This window comes from Canis lupus, chromosome 2 (genome assembly GCF_048164855.1).
Source record: "Canis lupus baileyi chromosome 2, mCanLup2.hap1, whole genome shotgun sequence".
NCBI lineage: Eukaryota > Metazoa > Chordata > Mammalia > Carnivora > Canidae > Canis > Canis lupus.
Window position 1 is genome coordinate 19365459 of NC_132839.1, and position 19168 is coordinate 19384626.

General features: G+C 34.6%; 1 protein-coding gene across 1 annotated transcript in view; it reads right to left on the reverse strand.

Annotated features, from left to right (window-relative positions):
- Positions 1–19168, reverse strand: part of ADGRV1 (adhesion G protein-coupled receptor V1) — a 520471-nt gene that overhangs the window by 395025 nt on the left and 106278 nt on the right. The window contains exons 30-38 of the mRNA XM_072791879.1: positions 18589–18804; positions 17639–17883; positions 16263–16444; positions 14643–15454; positions 11946–12155; positions 5608–5738; positions 4477–4576; positions 3347–3526; positions 2402–2565 (exon numbers count right to left, since the gene is read on the reverse strand). Of these exons, the coding sequence (XP_072647980.1) occupies positions 2402–2565; positions 3347–3526; positions 4477–4576; positions 5608–5738; positions 11946–12155; positions 14643–15454; positions 16263–16444; positions 17639–17883; positions 18589–18804 (2240 nt within the window). The remainder of the gene's footprint in view (positions 1–2401; positions 2566–3346; positions 3527–4476; positions 4577–5607; positions 5739–11945; positions 12156–14642; positions 15455–16262; positions 16445–17638; positions 17884–18588; positions 18805–19168) is intronic.

Genomic DNA, 19168 nt, shown 5'->3' on the forward strand with positions numbered 1-19168 from the left:
AAGAGAAGAAAACATTAAACTCATAGAAACAGAGAGTAAAAAACTGGTTGCCAGGGCCAGGGGCTGGAGGCAGGGTAAAAAAGGAGAGGTTGGTTAAAGAATGCAAACTCAGCTATAAGATAAGTAAGGTCTGAGTGTCTCATGTAAAATGTAGTGACTATATAGTTGACAACAGTGTATTATATAGTTGAAATTTGCTAAGAGAATAGAACTTAAATATTTTCATACACAAAAAAGATAAACATGTAAGGTGATTGAATATGTCAAACAGGGGGAATCCCTTTTACAATGTATGTATGTGTGTATATATGTATGTATGTATATATACACACTATGTATGTATGTATATATATATATAAAACCACCACAATATACATTTTAAATATCTTATAGTTTTATATACATTTTTAGACTCTACATATAAGTGATACCATTCAGTATTTGTTAATTATACTTCAATAAAGCTGACATTAAAAAATAATAAAAGTATAAACTTATACCTGATTATATGATAAGTTGTTAGGTTAAACCACATAAGACTGCTAATGTATCATTTTTCCTAGACTAACATAATATGTAAACCAATTATAGAAATATATACCAACCTAATATATTTTAAATATACTGGGAGCAAAAGATTTTAAATTATGTCAAAATCCAATAATTAGAATGTGGAGCAGAATACTATGGAAAAAATAACAAGCTTCGCAGTTTTTGGAGATCCAACAGCAAATTCTGTAATTTTAAGTGAGTTACTTCAACTTAAAGGCCTCACTTCCACCATCTTTATAATGGGGAAAATAACAGCTACTTTGGGAACTGTAAAAACGATTAAAAATAATGAGTATGGAGTGCCTGGCCTGAGAGGGTCCTTAAAAAGTGATAGATATTTGTGACGGTTAATTTTAATACACTATTACTATTAATCACTGGTGCCCATATGAAAAATGAAAAAAAGGCAGGTGCTCAAAACTTGAGGACTAGCAAAACCCATATCAATTGTGACTGGACAGCCAACAATATTTACATAAAAATCCAATGTGTGTTTGTACATATGTGTGTGTTATACGTCTATGTACATATATGTATATATAAAATGTCAGTTCATACATTTTATTCATTTTATTTATGGAGATGTATTTCCTATGAAAAAATAAGAAAGTCTCTAAACTATCTTCTATAATATATACACCACAGGGAGTTACAGAATCAATGATATAAAAGGGAAGCCCCCCCAATCCCCACTGTTCCTCACTCTCACACAACTACCTCCCATCACTGACCACTGTCCCCCACCATCAACCCAGGCCTGGCTGATTTCTGTGTATACAGGTCTGCAGTCTCTTACTCTCATGCTACTCAGGGAACAGAAATTGCTACAAAGAGCTAAGGAGAAAAAAACGGAAACTGGAGATCCTGTGTTCATAAAACTAGACTCTGCAAAGAAAAGAGGGTTGGCTACATATTTTCTGTTTTAAGAACTATCATATCTAAGGAATAATCCATTTGTTTGTATTCCATTATATTAATAGATTATATATTTGAAAGAAGACTTGGTTTAAAGTTTTATTTTATCAAATCGTGTGTTCCATGTCATATGCTAAATATTACCTTTTATCTTACGGCTCTAGAGTTCTCATACTATTGTATTAGGTCACTGTGCTATGGTAATCAACAAAACAGGAGTTAATAACTTCAGATGGTGGATAGTTTACACCACTAATAATTTTGTAAAAGTAAAAAGCCTCTGAGAAAATAAAATCTTTTCAAAAACAGAACCCCAAAATACATAGTAATTAAAAATTTTCCTATAGCAATATTTATTCTCTTCCCTCTCCACCCTACATATCATCTCCTATCACCTCCATACATACTATTTTCATAAACCTCTTGGAAATGTATTCAAGGTAGCTGAAACACTGAGTCTCAAAACAGCATGAGGTTTCACAATATGAAAAATCATTTAAAATGCAATTTCAATCACCAGTGATAACTTTAAGTTGACCGTAATCACATTTTATACCAACAGCCTCTAGTGAGTTTCTATCTCTAATTTAACCAGTCCTTAATAACTAAAAGGCTGACCTACATGGATTTGCTGGTCCAATAAATCCTTTGGAATAATCAAAATGTCAAAATGCTCTCCTGGAATCTTCTTAGGCCAATGTCTATCTTAAAGGTGACTGCTCTAAGGAAATTCTCTTTATCATGAGATGTTTCTATAATAAAATACACAACAGCAGACCAGCCTATTCAGACGAGAACAGAAACTCCTGTGTGGTTTTTAAAAATTCACAAAAAGAAATAACCTGATTTAAAAGCACCAGAATATTCCATGAATTTCTACTTTCTTGGAAGTTATTCAGATTTAATATGATAATAACAAAATAAAGAGTTTTACCTCAAGTATAGTAATGTTGATGGCTGCTGTCGTTTCCCCTTCTTCTAAAATCAGAAAGCCAACTACTGAGACAAAGTCAACATCTGGCTCAGCTAGGTTTCCTTCCGTTTGGTTCTTTAGACTCAACATTCCAGGAACTGTGCTATAGGTGACATTAATGGCTCCTAATTGAATCAGATGATAAAAGATCTTATAATTATTTAAACTCTTAAAATAATATCAGAGTGTTATAGCCTTTTTATTTCCTAACATCTACAGTAGCTTGTATTGTTGGCCCCAATTCCTTACTTCCTCCTCTACCCTTGGCCTTTGCCATGTAATGGCTCAATGATGTCCATTGTGGGCAAGGGGACGTACTGCACTGCCTCTAGACTTGCAATGCAGTACGTCCCCTGTGTGGCTGTGACTTGCTTTGGCTGTTAATACAAAGTAAAGGTGATTACATGCTAGTTCTGAGCCCAGATCTCAAGAGGTCTGGCATTCTTTTGCTTGCTTTCTTTGGCCTCCAATCATCACAGAAGAATGAGAGACATGTGGAGTAGGGCAACCCTTGGCCAACCCCAACATATGGTAGTGGACCCAGAGCCAGCCTATTATTATACACTGCTGAGATTTTATGATCGTTACACAGTATTTCTGTGATGATAGGTAATTGTTTTAATCTTTCAAAAATAAAGAAGTTAGGGGTGCCTGGCTGGCTCTGTCAGAAGAGCATGTGACACCTGATTTCAGGGTTGTGGGTTTGAGCCCCACAGTGCATGTAGAGATTACTAAAAAAATAATAATAATAAATATACTTCAAAAATAAAGAAGCTATAAAGTCCTGTTCTGAATTAACAAATATTTTTTTCCTGTCTGACTTATTTTAGCAATGGCTTTCATCCACACAAGTAGAATATTAAAAAAGAATCTGCCTAGAAACCCCATTCACTTAGTAACACAAACCTAGAGATCCGAATTCTCTGTTGATGAAAAGCTGAACTGTTATGTTAGCCTCTTGCAGCAAAACAAATCTTGATGAAAGAGCAAAATTTAAAACTCCATGTGGTTCATCACTGGCTTCTACAGTCAGGACAGCTGCATATCCTTGAGCATCAAGCAGAGCAATTCCTGCTGGTGGGACTCCTACAAACAACAGGGATCATAAGAAATCTAACGGTGATTTGGCATTAACCTCTAAATACTTAAAAGATAGCCCCACTCTCTGAAACATACTGAAGTACCCATGAAGTGTTCTGTTTCATTGGCTCCTTTAACAGAAATCTTCAGGTTGACAAACAGAACCTACATTTTCGTTTTCTTTTCTTTTTTTTAATTTATTTTTTATTGGTGTTCAATTTACCAACATACAGAATAACACCCAGTGCCCGTCACCCAATCACTCCCACCCCCCGCCCTCCTCCCCTTCTACCACCTCTAGTTCGTTTCCCAGAGTTAGCAGTCTTTACGTTCTGTCTCCCTTTCTGATATTTCCCACACATTTCTTCTCCCTTCCCTTATATTCCCTTTCACTATTATTTATATTCCCCAAATGAATGAGAACATATAATGTTTGTCCTTCTCCGATTGACTTACTTCGTTTTCTTTTTCTAGACGGTAAATCATAAAATTTTTTCACTTGACATATTACTGTTATTATTTGCTATAATGGTCATCTGAATTACAGAAATTGAGTAGACACTGAAAAAAGTACCCAGATAATTTGCTCGAAGTGATTAGTTTTGAATTACCTATATAATTGGTCCAAATCCAAATTGGTCTGCTAATAAAAATGAATCACAGAAAAATTCTTCCTTTGGAAATCTATTTTATTCTGTAAGAAAATACTTAGCAAAATCTTTAGAGGTTTTTCCTGAGTCCACAAAGAGAAGTGTTCGCATTTGGAGCTCATTTTTTTTTTTAGACCTAACATTTTTATGGGATAGATAATATTTAAAGTAATACTTTTTAAAAAATAAAGTAATACTTTTTAATTAGTATACATCTAGTTGTTAAAGATAGAGATGGCAAGTATTATTTTTTTCTAAAAAGAACAGCTATACCTGAAAAAAAGATCAAACTGAATTTTGAATTACCTTGTGTGCTGACATCATATAGAATGACTTGGTATACTTCTTTTTCCTCAGGTACGTTGTCATCCAACAAATGCACAAAGACTGTTTTATTCAAGGACCCCTATGTTGAACAGAAAGAAATTCACCCCCCTATTGGCACTGAACACAAAATATCTCCTGCTTTGATTAGATTTATAAATTGTGCATGCAAATATATTTTCATTTAAGGAAGCATTCTGTGGCTTAAAAAATAAAATAAATAAAAACTACTGATGAATGGGAAATCAGGCATAAGTTAGATAGGGGCTAATTGTGGAGGATCTTGAATGCTGAGCTAGTGAATGTAGATCTCACCCAATATTGAAAATTTAAGACAAAGCAATACGTTGGGAGATTTCTATGGCAATGATGAACAGGGAAAATGGAAGCATGAAAAAGAAGGCGGTGTTGGAGGAAAAGCAGCTAGTAGGAGGCCAGTGTAGTTACTTAAGGCGGAAAGTTATGGGATTTAGCTTAATATCAAGGGAGTGTAAATGAGGAGGAAAAAAAGAATTAAATGTATAATCCAACAAGAATTCATACTAAGTGTGTATGGGAAGGAGATGAAGATGAGAGAGTTATAATTAAATGGTGCTGATTTCCTATCCAAGAAATGTTTTTATAAAGTTATTTCCTATCACCTTCTTTCAAACTATCAGAGAGCTTCTAAATGGAACCTCAAAAATACAATGTGAACAGGACATAAAAGGATACTTGTTTTTGGAGCTATATTTGCTATCATCTTGCACATAGAGTTCCAAGACAGGGAGGACTAAGAGAAGCAGACAAGTACTGTCCATCATGTTTAGAACGACACAGGGGACACCAAAGGTGGGAGGTCAGGGGAGCAGCAAGAAAGCCTGGCTCAAATGCAAAGCTGACATTTGTTGTTGCCTTCAAGAAGATCTGCCAAGTACACAGGAAAATACAAACCCACGTTGTAAGTCTTAGAACCTCTTTGAGTACTGTTTTTTTTTTTCCTCTAGGTTTCTAAGCAAGCTCCCTGTCAATTTCTGTTAAACTTTGTTTTACATAATCGGAGTTTTCCCATTTCCTTCAAAATACATTGTCTTCTCTACGAATTTGTGTTAAATCTTTTCTTTGTGGTATTACCTCAGGAAAGAAGAGCTGTCCAGTAGAGTTAGCAAAATTGAGTTCTAGGTTTTTCCCAATAATTTTCCAGTTAACAGAAACATTTCCTCGACCAGGAGGTGTTCTTACCACATGGAATTGCAAAATTTCTCCTGCAAATGAAATGTACAGACTGATAAATGCTTAATAGAAAATAAGCAACATCTGAACTCAACAAAACCCAAATCCCAAACATGCAACTATTATGGCACCTTTTCCAAAAACATTACAAGACTGTTCTGTTTCAAATTTTCCAGAAGCTTCATACATGCTTATTGTTTATTAATAACACAGGGATCCCATGTTTAAGTATTTTCATTTAGATAGAACTTCAAGAAGTTCAATACGTAAAAGTTACCAAAAGCACATGCTAAAATGGGGAACACAAACTTTTATACACTCCAAAACATGCACCAGAACACAAATGTTCTGTAATTTAAAGAAATTAATAAAGTCCTTATGGTCAAAACTAGTAATAACACAAGTAAATTCTTCCTTCACTTCTCCAAAGGACACAAATTCCTTACACTGATATGCAATGTGATTTTACACAGTGCATGCATAAAAATGCTTGCAAATACCTGAAAATCACATTTCTTTAAATTGTAACTTACATATACCATCAATGATTTTGTTTTATAAAAAGAAATACAAAGGAAAATGTCAAATTTGTACATCAGCCTCTGTAACTTCACCAAAGTTTTCCTTCCTGGATAATTGAGGTATTTTAGATGCTTCATAGTTTCCATTCCTGGTTTTTATCCCCACATAATACTTTGTAAAATTGAAGAAAATCATGACAATCATTTCTTTTAAACTGCTGAAAGTGGAAAGTAAGTTCCTAGGGAGTACTGCTGATGGCCACATGGCTTGCTGAAAATGCACTTAATTCAAAAGTCTTATACAATAATGAAAACAAAGTACACTAATGAACTGTATTACTAAAAAAATAATTACTTTTGGGGCACCTGGGTAGGTTGGGCTACCAACTCTTGGTTTTGGTTCAGGTCAGGATGTTGGAGTCATGGGATCGAGCCCCACATCCAGCTCTGCATTCAGCATGAAGTTTGCTTAGGTCTCTCTCCCCCTCCCACTACCACCTCCCCTCAATCTCTCTCAAATAAATAGATAAATAAATCTTTAAAAAGAAGTTTTAAGAAAATAATTACTTTTATGAAATGATATGAGTGGTGTTTAGAGGGCTTTAAAAGAACACATCTTATTTAAATTTTGTGGCACAGATGTATAGTTAAAATCCCTGCATATTCATGGAAAATATCACTATTACTTAGTTATACAAATAAGCAAACACTTCTGACATTTTTTAAACAAGGACAGGAGAAATATGACAAAATATAAACATCTTTTTCTATCTTTTAAACTATAATTTTTATTTCTGAAGATAATAAAAGAACAAATATTTCTAAAATAGACTTCTTCTAATATGATGGATTAATTAATTTAGAGATTATCTTTAATTTCAGTTACTAAAAAACACACTAAAACTTTCATACTAAATTTAAGCACACATAACGTTAGTGCAATGAATTATCTGGGGAGAACAGAAAACAAGGCAAAGGATCAGAAAGATTTCCAAACCACACTTCCTCAAACACTTCAATGTATACATTTTTAAGTGTTTCAATACAAAAAAAAATTAATCACCATTATATTAGTAGACTATGTCTTGGGATTTTTTTTAAACCATATAGGGACTGCTAGTTAGGAATCAGATTGTTTCAGAGTTACTGAAAGCCTGTGCAATCAGCCATAATTGCCAGTTATCATTGAAAAATTGTGTACTTGTATAATTCATATGAACAAAATATAGACACTACTATGAAATCCTAGAGTTCCTCTATTGTACACCTTGCACAATTTCCCATAGGGTAGCTTTGTATTAAACAAAGAGTTTATTACTGAGAGACACAAAGAGAGCTTTGGAGTAATTAAGCACTTTCACCTACAGTGAGGTCTGGTGACACAAATAAAAATATTTACACAGTCATGGTTTTTCAGATTTTTTTAAGTGACAAAACTTTAATACTTCAAGAAGAAAATAACAGAAGCTTGATCCAGTGCTAAAAATGCATTATGAACACAAATGGCAAGAAAACAAAATGTAGGTCAATAAAGATCCATGTTGATGGGGAACTATTAATCATAATAATAAAAAAGGATTGCAAGATTTTACATGGAGAATTGGGAATAATATACCATTAAAAGGCAAAAAAAAAAAATGAAATGCTATGGAGAGAAAAAAAGTAAAATTCTCCTACAAATTCTACATAAAAAAGCCTCATAGTCTAATATCACTTAGTCAGCATCACCTTTAAAAATTAAACAAGTTACCATGCAAGTAACTTGCAAGGAAATATTGCAAGAGACACAATTTGAAGCAGTCCACACACACACACACACACACACACACACACAAATAAAAGATAAAGAAAGTATTCCTTGAATACAATTTTGTAAGCTGAGTCTATTACAAATCATATGAAAAATCATGAAGAGTGTGCAAATTTTCCAAACAAATATTCAAAATGGAGGTTGTGACTTTCCTCGTTAAAGCAGACTCCCAGGACCAGGTCTATTAAAATGTCTCCTGGGAAAAATTACCAGAAAGTTACCCTCTACCTAGATGAGGAGTCAAAGAACAGTCATAAAAAAAGGAAAGCTAAGAAACAAATCCTTAGTCTTTTAAATATAAAGGAAAGGACCAAAAGAATGTCCCAGAGAGAGTAGGTTATAATTTTCATATAAACATTTTCTTGTGTGCTATGCTATCTTCGAGTGTTTGCCCAGGATGAAAGCCTAAATAGGGCCCGTACCCACAGAAGAGTCTGATGACATTACCAGAAGTCCATCTTGATATAAAATCCAGAGTCCACCAAAAGTTGGTGATACATATCTTCAACTCTAAAATGGATCTGTCACATAGTATCTAGGCCTAACCTAATGCAGATTATGAAATGTAAACATAAAATGTATTTTAATAACCCTGAGTGTTTTGTCTACTTTTATTTCCCAAAACAAACCAGGAGTTTTTCTAAAAGATAAACATCAACTACACTGTAATAATAATGGAAAATTAAAACACAGGAAATGTATTTTAACAGATATATGTATACATGCTATATACATGGACCATCCAAATTAATTGCCCTCTACAATAAATAGAAGATGACTTAAACTATAGAGATATGAATACTGTACGACACAAACTATCAATAAAAACAACCAAGAGGGATCCCTGGGTGGCGCAGCGGTTTGGCGCCTGCCTTTGGCCCAGGGCGCGATCCTGGAGACCCGGGATCGAATCCCACGTCGGGCTTCCGATGCATGGAGCCTGCTTCTCCCTCTGCCTGTGTCTCTGCCCCCCTCTCTCTCTCTGTGACTATCATGAATAAATAAATAAAATCTTAAAAAAAAAAAAAAAACCAAGAAAAAATTGAGTGTTTCTAATATAGCAGGTTCTATATTTTTAAAAAGAATTGCATTTCTTGTTCCAATCTTTGTCTAAAAACATTTCAAAGTGTCTCTGAAAAAAAGGTAAATTTTTAAATCCATTGAATACGACATGATGATTACGATGCTGCCAAGCTGGATGACTGAATGAAACACCTAACATGGATTTATAAAGGGCACACGTATACATAGTTTTCAACCACAGTAAAAATCTATTGTCCCATATTTTTAAATTTGCCCATTCCATTTGAAAGAAAGTAATATTTACTACTGGGCATCTGTCCAATTGCTTTAGCATGAAAAAGAGAAACATAATTCTACTGAATCCAGTACATTGTTAAACACTAAAGCAATTTCTCCCTATGAACTGAAAATGTATTATTGTAGAATCAGAAGTTCAGTATGGTCCACATTTTAAATCTATTCACATAAATGAAACTCCAACACTTGGTCAAAAGCAGTGTTAACATTGTTTAAGACCACAAGGCATGATTTTTTAATACTATTTGTTAGGCAGTTATCTTGAAGAATCACCATTAAGTTTTCATTAATTCACTTTGGTAAACATATACACTTGATACACATTTCTCTATACAAGCTTGTGGTAACATAAAAAATACGCACAGATTCTGAATTCTTGAGGTTCAATACAGTGGCTTTAAAAAAATTAACTTAGACTCTAGAAAAAACTTGGGAATAAAGGCATAGGAAAGGAATAAAAATTCACCTCAGTTTTTATGTAGAAAATATGAAAAATCTAGGGAGCACACAAGCAAGCAATAAAAGCAACTCAGTGTTTTCTTTCTAGTACCAAACTCATGCTCAAAGAGTAATATGATAATGCACATTTTTTACCAATTTAGGCCATGGCCATTTATTTTAATTACTAATCAAAGAGGAAACTCTTTGAAAAAAAACATATTGATATACAAATTACAAGTCCATAGATAATGCTTTTGATTATCAGCAAAATTAAGATATAAGTTTCTAGAAAGGCTTATTTGAACTTCTTACCTTCTCTTTCCACAAATCAGTAGCAAACACTTTATGGATGGGCATTGACTTGAGGCCCCTACTTTGAGGAACACTGCTTAAAGGCCTCTACATCCTTAGGTACCTGCTTCCCACCCCAAATTCTCCTTTAAAATCCTCTTAGAGTTACCACTATTTCCTCCAGTCTATTTGGTAATCTGATCTCACTGGTTGCCTATGGTATCATGAGACACAGTAATTATTTTCTTTCTGATAATTAATGAAAACACACTCTTATCTTAGTCTCTTCCCACCTCTGGCAGAGCCTTCTCTCTCTCCAAAAAGGTCTTTTTCCTTTCCTAACACCTTAGCCTTGTGTTCCATACAGCTCCATCTTTGACACCTTGCTTTTATTCCTCTAACCACAAACACCTTATTAATTTTCCTGAGTTCAACTATTATCTCTAAAAAACCAATTTCCACCTCTAACATGAGATAGAGTCACTTGAAATATTTACCAGAAGTTCCTGCAAAGTTGAGTTCTGCAGCAGATTAAGTTTCTTCTCACAAATTTTCTTATAATATGGGCTCTGGATTCAGACAATACTGGGGTTAAGTTACACTATGAATAACTGTACTACTTAATTTCTCAAAAATGCACTCTCCTTGTGGGAAAATGAGATGTATACCATTATACCCGCTTTATAGGACTGTTGTTCAAATTAAGTATAATAATGTCCAGCACACAGAAAACACTAAGTATTATTGTTGTTATTACTAACATTAATTTCTGCAGTGACTTTTTATTTGTATTACAAATAATTTTTTGAGAGTTGATGATCTGTCTTTAGAATGGATTCAGAGCAACCTGTTAGTCATTTTTACTCGCTACTGCTATGACAGCATGAGATTCTAAGCCCCTAATAAAAGGAAAGAGTGTTGGAAAAGAGCTCAGACATTTGCATTGGTAAGTTAAACTCGCAAGTTGGGAGTACAGTGAAGTAATGCACACTAAAACATATTACATTTCCAGCACAGCAACTAACGAGCTATATGATATTGTCAAGTCACCTAATCTCTCTGCCTCTCAGTTTTCTCATCTGTAAAATAGAAGTCCAAATACATGATACATGTTCTTGTCATTTCTTCTCTATTTATTCTTTTTTCTAAACACAGACTATAGTGAAACACAGGCTATAAATACCAGTTTTATCTCAAACAGACTTAGTCAAAGACTTTAGCAGTCATCTACACTGCTAAAATATTTGAAGCTAAAACGAGTCTATATATACAAAATCCTACGTATGACATAAAATATTAAGTAAAGATTCAAGAAAATTTCTATTTCTTAAGGAAAAAAATTGACACTTTCTAATTTTTTTCTAGTTTGGCACTTCACTTGTAAAATCTATCAAAACAATACAAAAATCCAGGCTAAAATATTCTCTAATTACAACCTACTATTTGTTTTGGATAAGGAGTCAGTGTTTCACTGTTTAATATCAATTACTACCACTAAGTACATATACACTTATTAGGAACTGTGATAAGTGTTCATTAACTCATGTAATCCTCACTACGAAGTAAGTAATACTTGTCATTTAACAAATGAGAAAGCTGAGCCTCCCTAGCTTGACTAACTCCTAAAACTGCATCAGTGGAGGGAAACAAGCTAGAATCTGCAAGGCTCCTAAGTAGTTAAACAGACCCCTTCCCAGCTAAGCTCCAAGCATGCTAACGTACACAGCTCTACAAAGTAATGAAAGGATTAAAAAACAAACAAACGAACACAACACACTGGAAACTTTAAAAGAGTAAGCAAAAAATGACCTCCATAGAAAAAAGAATGAATATGCTGAGCAAAAAAAGGAACCCACCTTCGTGACCTATGACAGATCGGGAAGCCGTCTGAAAGCTAACAATTCCTGCCACGTTGTCATTGGCCAGAATGTTCACTCTCACAGTGTCAGAGCTGGGCAAAATTCTACTTCCCCCTTCAGTGTACACCAAACTAATGATGATGCTTTCATCATCCTCTGGCTCAGAATCATCTAAAATGGCTAAGATGGCGGTCTTTTTGGTTTCACCTATAAAAAAATTAATAGAATAAAAACCAAAGTAACAAAATCATCAACACAGAGAATCCACAAAGACCCAAAAATTACTTCCACTTCAAAAAGTTAGGTACAAATATGTAAATGAATATTATGAGCAATATCAGTATAACTGTAAGCAAATGTTGTATGGTAATCTATATTCCTTCACATATAAAACACTGTAAAATTTTATTAATATGAACAGATTGTAGAGAAGGACATTTTGAATTATGGAAAAATTTAATGGGTAAAATTATTATTTTTTAAACATTTTATTTATTCATGAGAGACACAGACTGAGAGAGAGGCGAAGTCAGAGACAGAGAGAGAAGCAGGTTCCATGCAGGGAGCCCAATACGGGGCTCCAACGCCCGGATCATGCCCTGAGCCGAAGGCAGACGCTCAAGCGCTAAGCCACCCAGGCGTCCCGCGTCCCTAAAGGGTAGACTTATTTCAAAGAATCGCAGTTTTATTCCTGGTCTTTTGCCTAGAACAATGGCCCAGCTAGTAAAAGTACTTCTAAAGCACCTTCTGTTGAGAAACAGATCTCTCCCTAGGTGAATGTAGTCTCTCTCTCATTCTAGCATTACTGTGAATAATGGGATTCACACATTATTTCTTCAGGTAATCAAGCCAATACCTCCCTGAAAGATTAGGAACACTAAGAGAATGGTGGTCAAAATGGCAAACAGGAAAGGGATGGCAAATTCCAAGTGAAAGAACCAGCCCGAATGAGATAAGATCTTTGGAAAAACGAGATGACAGCATCAAATACCAGTTTCCAGGATGTGGGTAAATGAAGGAAGGAGGTAAAAAGGGAATTCAGAAATGAGTGACAGTGACAAGGCTCAAGCAATCTACTTTTCAATTTGGTCTAGGACCCCACTAGCATATAAAGCATCAGTGAACACCCCTAAACTCAACATGGCTTCTGCAGTTCAGCCTATTATCCTCCACCTATTGCTTTGCCACTTTCTGGAAAGATGATGAAAGAGTGAAATGAGAAAAGGCAGGGAAAAGGAGAAAGGGGATATGAATGCATGTTCTCTTGTGACCCTGCTGCATTTCATCAATTCACAGTATCAAGACTGCATCAAAAGATTATAGATTACCTAAGAATCTAGGTTCGCTATTAAAAATAGTCCATTTTGTGTGATGCTAAAGTTACAATTCAAGGTAATACTAACTTGTATAATGGTATTACTTCATATGAAAACTTTCATTGTAGTTACTAAAGCTACTGAAAAAAATCTAACTTCAAATTTTCAACTCCAGTCATTCTCATTAAATTTCCATTATTTTATTTGAAATAAGAAGAAATGTTACCAAATACCAACCTTTATCCCAACCTCCACCAAGCAGATCATATTCCATCATTACCTAAATGATTTACTAGGAAATAGCCATTATAGAAATGTGACATACTATTTTTAAAATGTACTCTAAACACAATGCTTATTAGGTATTTCAAAAAGTATACTACATATGAATCATGATCATGACCCCCAATTACTGTTTCCAAAAATAGTATACGCAAAAAAGTCAAACAAACCAAAAAAAGATGCAATGAATTGCTCTAAGACATGGAATCGTGAATACTCTTATTTCCTTCATTTTTTGTATATAGTGAGTATACATTTTTCTTATCAGAAAAACACTACGCTAAAAACTATATGGAATCTATAATTCCCCAAATCAGGATTTAAACAATAAATAACTTTCTCCACCCAAAGATGTTTATTTGAACAAATGAAATTTCCAAACTTTCAAATATTAGATGATTCAGCCATTCCTGAAAAAGAATCAGTGAATCTGACCCTAATTGTCATCTCTAGGCCAAGTTATCTTTAAGTATATTATTCACAAAAATTTACAATAGCTATCCCATCCAAGCCTAAGAACATTATTATAAATTGACCTATCCCTATGCTTAATTTAATATGAAAGAAATCATCAAAGTTCATACTATTTATGCTACTTTGCTATTTATGCAAAGTTCATACTATTTATTATGCAAATTATTTTCATTGAAGATTATCCTGTGCAAGAAGTACTGGTAACTAGGAAAATGAGTATTAACTGGGAAGCTCTTTTTACATGTACTAGACAAATCAGGATAAATCTTCAATGAAAATAATTTCTAAAGATAAACAGTATGAACTCTGGCAATTTCCCTTAGAAAATTAGAATTTGCCTTAGAGTTGCCTCTGTTGACTTATAAGCACTGCTAGTACTATAAAGGAATAAAATCCATACATTCCTTGAAAACCTTCTCTTTTTAATAAACTAAAAGAGATACACATCAGCCTACATACGTCATGGGTCAACCATTAACAATCTAACTAACTTCTTGTTTAAACCACGTTGCACTTACATATATTAGCAAGAATCTACACAGTAAGAATGGCCATTATCAGAAAAATTAACTATGACAACTCTACTAGGGGAAACTGAAATCCGTTTAGAACCATCACTTACCTTCAGCAAAAGTCAGAATATCTCCAGCACCTATAAAATCTAAACCTTCAGTGGCAGTTCCACCAATAACACGCCATTCAACTGTCACCTGACCTAAGCTGCCCCCCGTTCTGTGGATCATGAGCTCCACTGTGGTTTGGGGCTGCTCCTGAACTTCCACATACGAGCCATCTTCTGAGGTATTGGGACTGATACTGTAGATCACAAACACTCCAAAGGCATCACCATTTAGTGCTATGACAACTGTAGAAGTATTTGGCTGTCCTATGGTTGGTTGGTTTTTAAAATTGGCTGTGATGTTCATGAGGTGAACTTCAAGGAGAGAAATTAGAAAATTCTCATCCATCTCTGGGAAATCATCAGGAAGAATAGAAACTGTGAGATTTGCAAATTCATCACCTTCCAGCATTATGGCCCATTGCCTTGTCACAGGCTCATAGTCACTCCCAGCCACAGCCTGACCACTAAACAGAGACGCTACCCTGGTCATGTTTTTCCTGTAGGTCCAGGAGTCTGAGTCATTAACCACTGGACTGATCCATGATGTCATCCAAAAACATTGAGGGCCCTCAAAAGCACTGAAAAAAGAAAACGCTGAGCATGCATGTTCTTTGAGACATACAGTGGCACAGGCATACTGGGGTTCCTTCATTGCCGAGACATTCACCCAAGTTCTCCACAGCGGGTCAGGCACCCCTTGAATTGGCGATTCATAGTAGGACAGTAAATCTTGACCTTCCTCGACTGCAAGAGCCACTACATCAATATCAGAAGTACTGTAGAACAACAACAGCCGACCAAAGTGCCCTCCGCTAAAACATGGAGTAACAATTAAAAGACAGGTTAAGCACTCAAAGCAATCTGCGGATTACATAGAAAAGGAAAATATGGACTGCAGTTTCCACTTTTTTTTAAAGTATGTAAAGTGAAAGTACAAACACAATCATGTTCCTTAAATATATTTATCTTTCAACATTTTATTTTCTCATGTAAGTGAATCTTGCCGATTTTCAATTAAACAATCGTTATTGTTGACCAAGCTATAAAGAGGTTCTGCAAGATATGCAAATCTTGTTTCAGAATTATCAAACAGAATTAGAAAATGAATTTTCATTACCAGATTGCACTGAAACAAATAATGATAATAGCATGAGTGCACTGTAAGAAAATGCAATTACTTGCCACCAATTCCCAAGACCCCTTATTCTCTATTTCTGAAGGAGTTCAGTGAACTTTACACTGCCTCTCACACACACAGAAAAAAAACAAAACAAAACTGAAAACCAACCACTTCATGCAGCATCTGAATATTCTTTACTTTGGAAGCTAGTTGTATTGAAGATCTAATTCAAACAAATCATAGATTAGAGCAATAACTTTCTGTGGTTACAAAGCCCAGTGATGTATAATCTATTATCTATTTCACTAATAACAGGTATGATAAACATATTGGGCTTTTCATATTGACAGGCAAAATTCAATTAACAAATTACCAAACCTATAAAGTAATTTACATTATATAACCACCACCAAACCTAAATTATTTAATTGCACAAGAGGTCATTTCCCACCACCCACAATCCCCATCCCCCCACAGATGCAAGCTATTATTTCATATACCTTCGCCTAACAGTTATGTTAGCACAGGAACTTCGCTCCAGAGACTCTTGAACACGATAAACCGACTGAACAAAGGCTACTGTACCATAAGGATTATCATTGGCAGGAATTACAATATTTGCCACTCGATCTAACCCGATAGTACCTCCACCGGAGGCATCGGTTAGTTGCACTTGGATAACCTAAAAATACAGTGAAAATTTCCTTAACAGAATCCCAGTTCTGAAATTAAAATAACAATGATGCAGGTGGAGAATCATCAAAATACAATTCATACAAGGACAAGAACAAAACATAATGTAATATGAATGGACTCAAAAGAATTCCCCCCATTACATTTATAAACCCAATATGTAACAGAATAATACATTATCAGCTTTTAGTAATAAAGCACGATTATACATAACAGGCCATTTAAATTTCTTAATATTCAGTTATATAATTTGTGAATCAATTTTAAGATCCTTGTTTATAGTCACCATTTCAATAATACATTTTTATGTCCATTCTATACGTTTTTTTATTTAGAGAAAATACTGCATGTATGTTTCGTAAGTAGCTAATCTATTATGTTTCATTTCCCACATTGTCTTAAATGGAAATTCTCACAAAATTTAAACCAAAAGCCATCATATCATAACACTGCCTAAATTCAGAGAAAAGGAAAGAGAAGTGTTTTATATGTATTAACTGACATCTACTATTTCAAAACTGAAAAATGACACAGTTAGGATTCCAAAGAAATGTTATGGACCTCTATGAAAACTTGGTATTATTAAAAATAAATGCTATTAAAAGTAAATGAGACCTAGGCTTTAATAATACTTGAATTTCATAATATAAAATTATCTTCAGTTAATATATGTTAGTAATGAATCAACTTTCCTATTGAGACTCTATTTTTATTTGCCACCTAGCTTCTTCATCATGAAAAATAAATATCAGGAAGATATGTCTAGCTGGTATTTGTCATGTAGGAAATATTCAAAATGATCAAACAATAAATAAGTAAATGAGTAGAAAATCAAAATCTAAACTTAATTAAGACTGGTTCACACTCAAGCTAAAAGGGACTCTGGATACAAACAAATTAAGAGTTTATATGAAAAGATATATTAATCACTAAACAAAAAAGTGGAAAAATACGTCATTGTACAAAAAATTTACATTAATGAACTGTGATATATATATAAGACCTTGTAGAATATTGTTTTTGTTTATCTGTAAGAATCACTTTTACACTACCATATTTTGAAAATTCTTGCAGAAATAATTAACTTGACATTCTCTATAAATGCCACAATAGCTATCTGTTCTAGTCACTATAAGACAAGGTATGATTTACAGTGTCATTCTATACTAGCCATTCCTCTCACCTCTTCAATCTCCGGAACGTCGTCAGCCAGGACCTCTAACAACAAGGTTTGAATGGTTTCCCCAGGGGCAAAGGTCACATTACCTGAGACAACTCGCAGGTCACCAGTAGCAAGCTGTCCATTAATGGTGGCGACCCACTGAACAGTAACATTGCCGAGTGTCCCAGAATTTCGAATTATTGGCAGGTTTACCTTCACTGAGTTAAACTCAGGTTCCTCTACAATAAGTTTAGTAATCTGAAAACCTGAAGGGCAGAACAGAATTAATTTCAAATATAAAGTGAAACTGAGGCAACACAAAGCTAACCATTATCGCCTAGAGTTGATTGTTTTTTCTCCTACACAGTCTAAATATAAATAGCTAAACCCCCTCAAGTCAGAGTAGCATGCTGTGATACTAATCGTTCAGGCCTGCCAAAATTTCCACATTATTACTCATTATGACAGAAGCAGAAGTTACAAACTGAGAATCCCACAGCGGTCAGGCATGTATCAGTCATTAGTGAAGTGGGTCTAGTGAGTTCTGTGGCTAACTGCTGGTCCACAGAGGCAACTGCTATTTTGCTCTCACGACTGATGATATGCAGGAAGGGAGGCACAATGCTGCCAGATTTCCTGCTAGTCAAGAAAGCCCAGAAATCCAGATTTTTGTGTAAATTTATGCAAATTAATTTTTGAAAGAATTGTCAAAGATCCACAAAACACATCTAGAAGCCAGATCTGACTTACAAGCCTAAAAGTTGGTCCCTTCCGTATTTATGCTAAGATGCTGATTTATTTTTTTTAATGACCACTAACCACTACTAGGGCGGGTGCTTAAATACCCTATATGTCAGTAACACCCAGTTAAAAAGGGGAACACAATCAAATTAATTCTAAGTCCCTAAAAATAAAGAAATGCATGATCTATATTGACAAGTTAAAACAAAGGCACAAACTAGTTTGGTTACCAAATAATCCATAGGGGTCATCAGAGGCCTCAATAATGATGATCGCCTCTGTTAATGCCCCTAGTTTGGCTCCTCCTGTTGTTTCATTCAGCAACTGCACAAGAAATGATTCTTCTAGTTCAGGGTAGATGTCATTAATGATATATATTGGCACAGCTTTGCTGGTTTCCCCTTCTAGCAAGACCACATCTGATGAAGCTATGCTATAATCTTCACCTATAAAAATAAAAAGCAAAATGCCGAGACTTATTCCCAAATATGATCGTTAAACATGCCATACATGAGTGGAATACTATATCAAATTCCACAGATACACTTGTAAAGCTTTTTTGAGGATACTGACTATATCGTAAACAAAAAGATTTTACCTCTCTTCCCAGAAAAAAATAGATCTGAGATCATAAAATAATGAAAACAACCTCCAGAGGGTGTTCAAGGCTATCCTTTATTTTTAGAAAGTCAGGTACATAATTTCTACTTGTCATAACAGACACAGATGATATAGATATGATACAGATATGACCTGAGACAAAGATACATTGCGTCATCTGTTACCACAAGATAACCTCTTATCTACAAA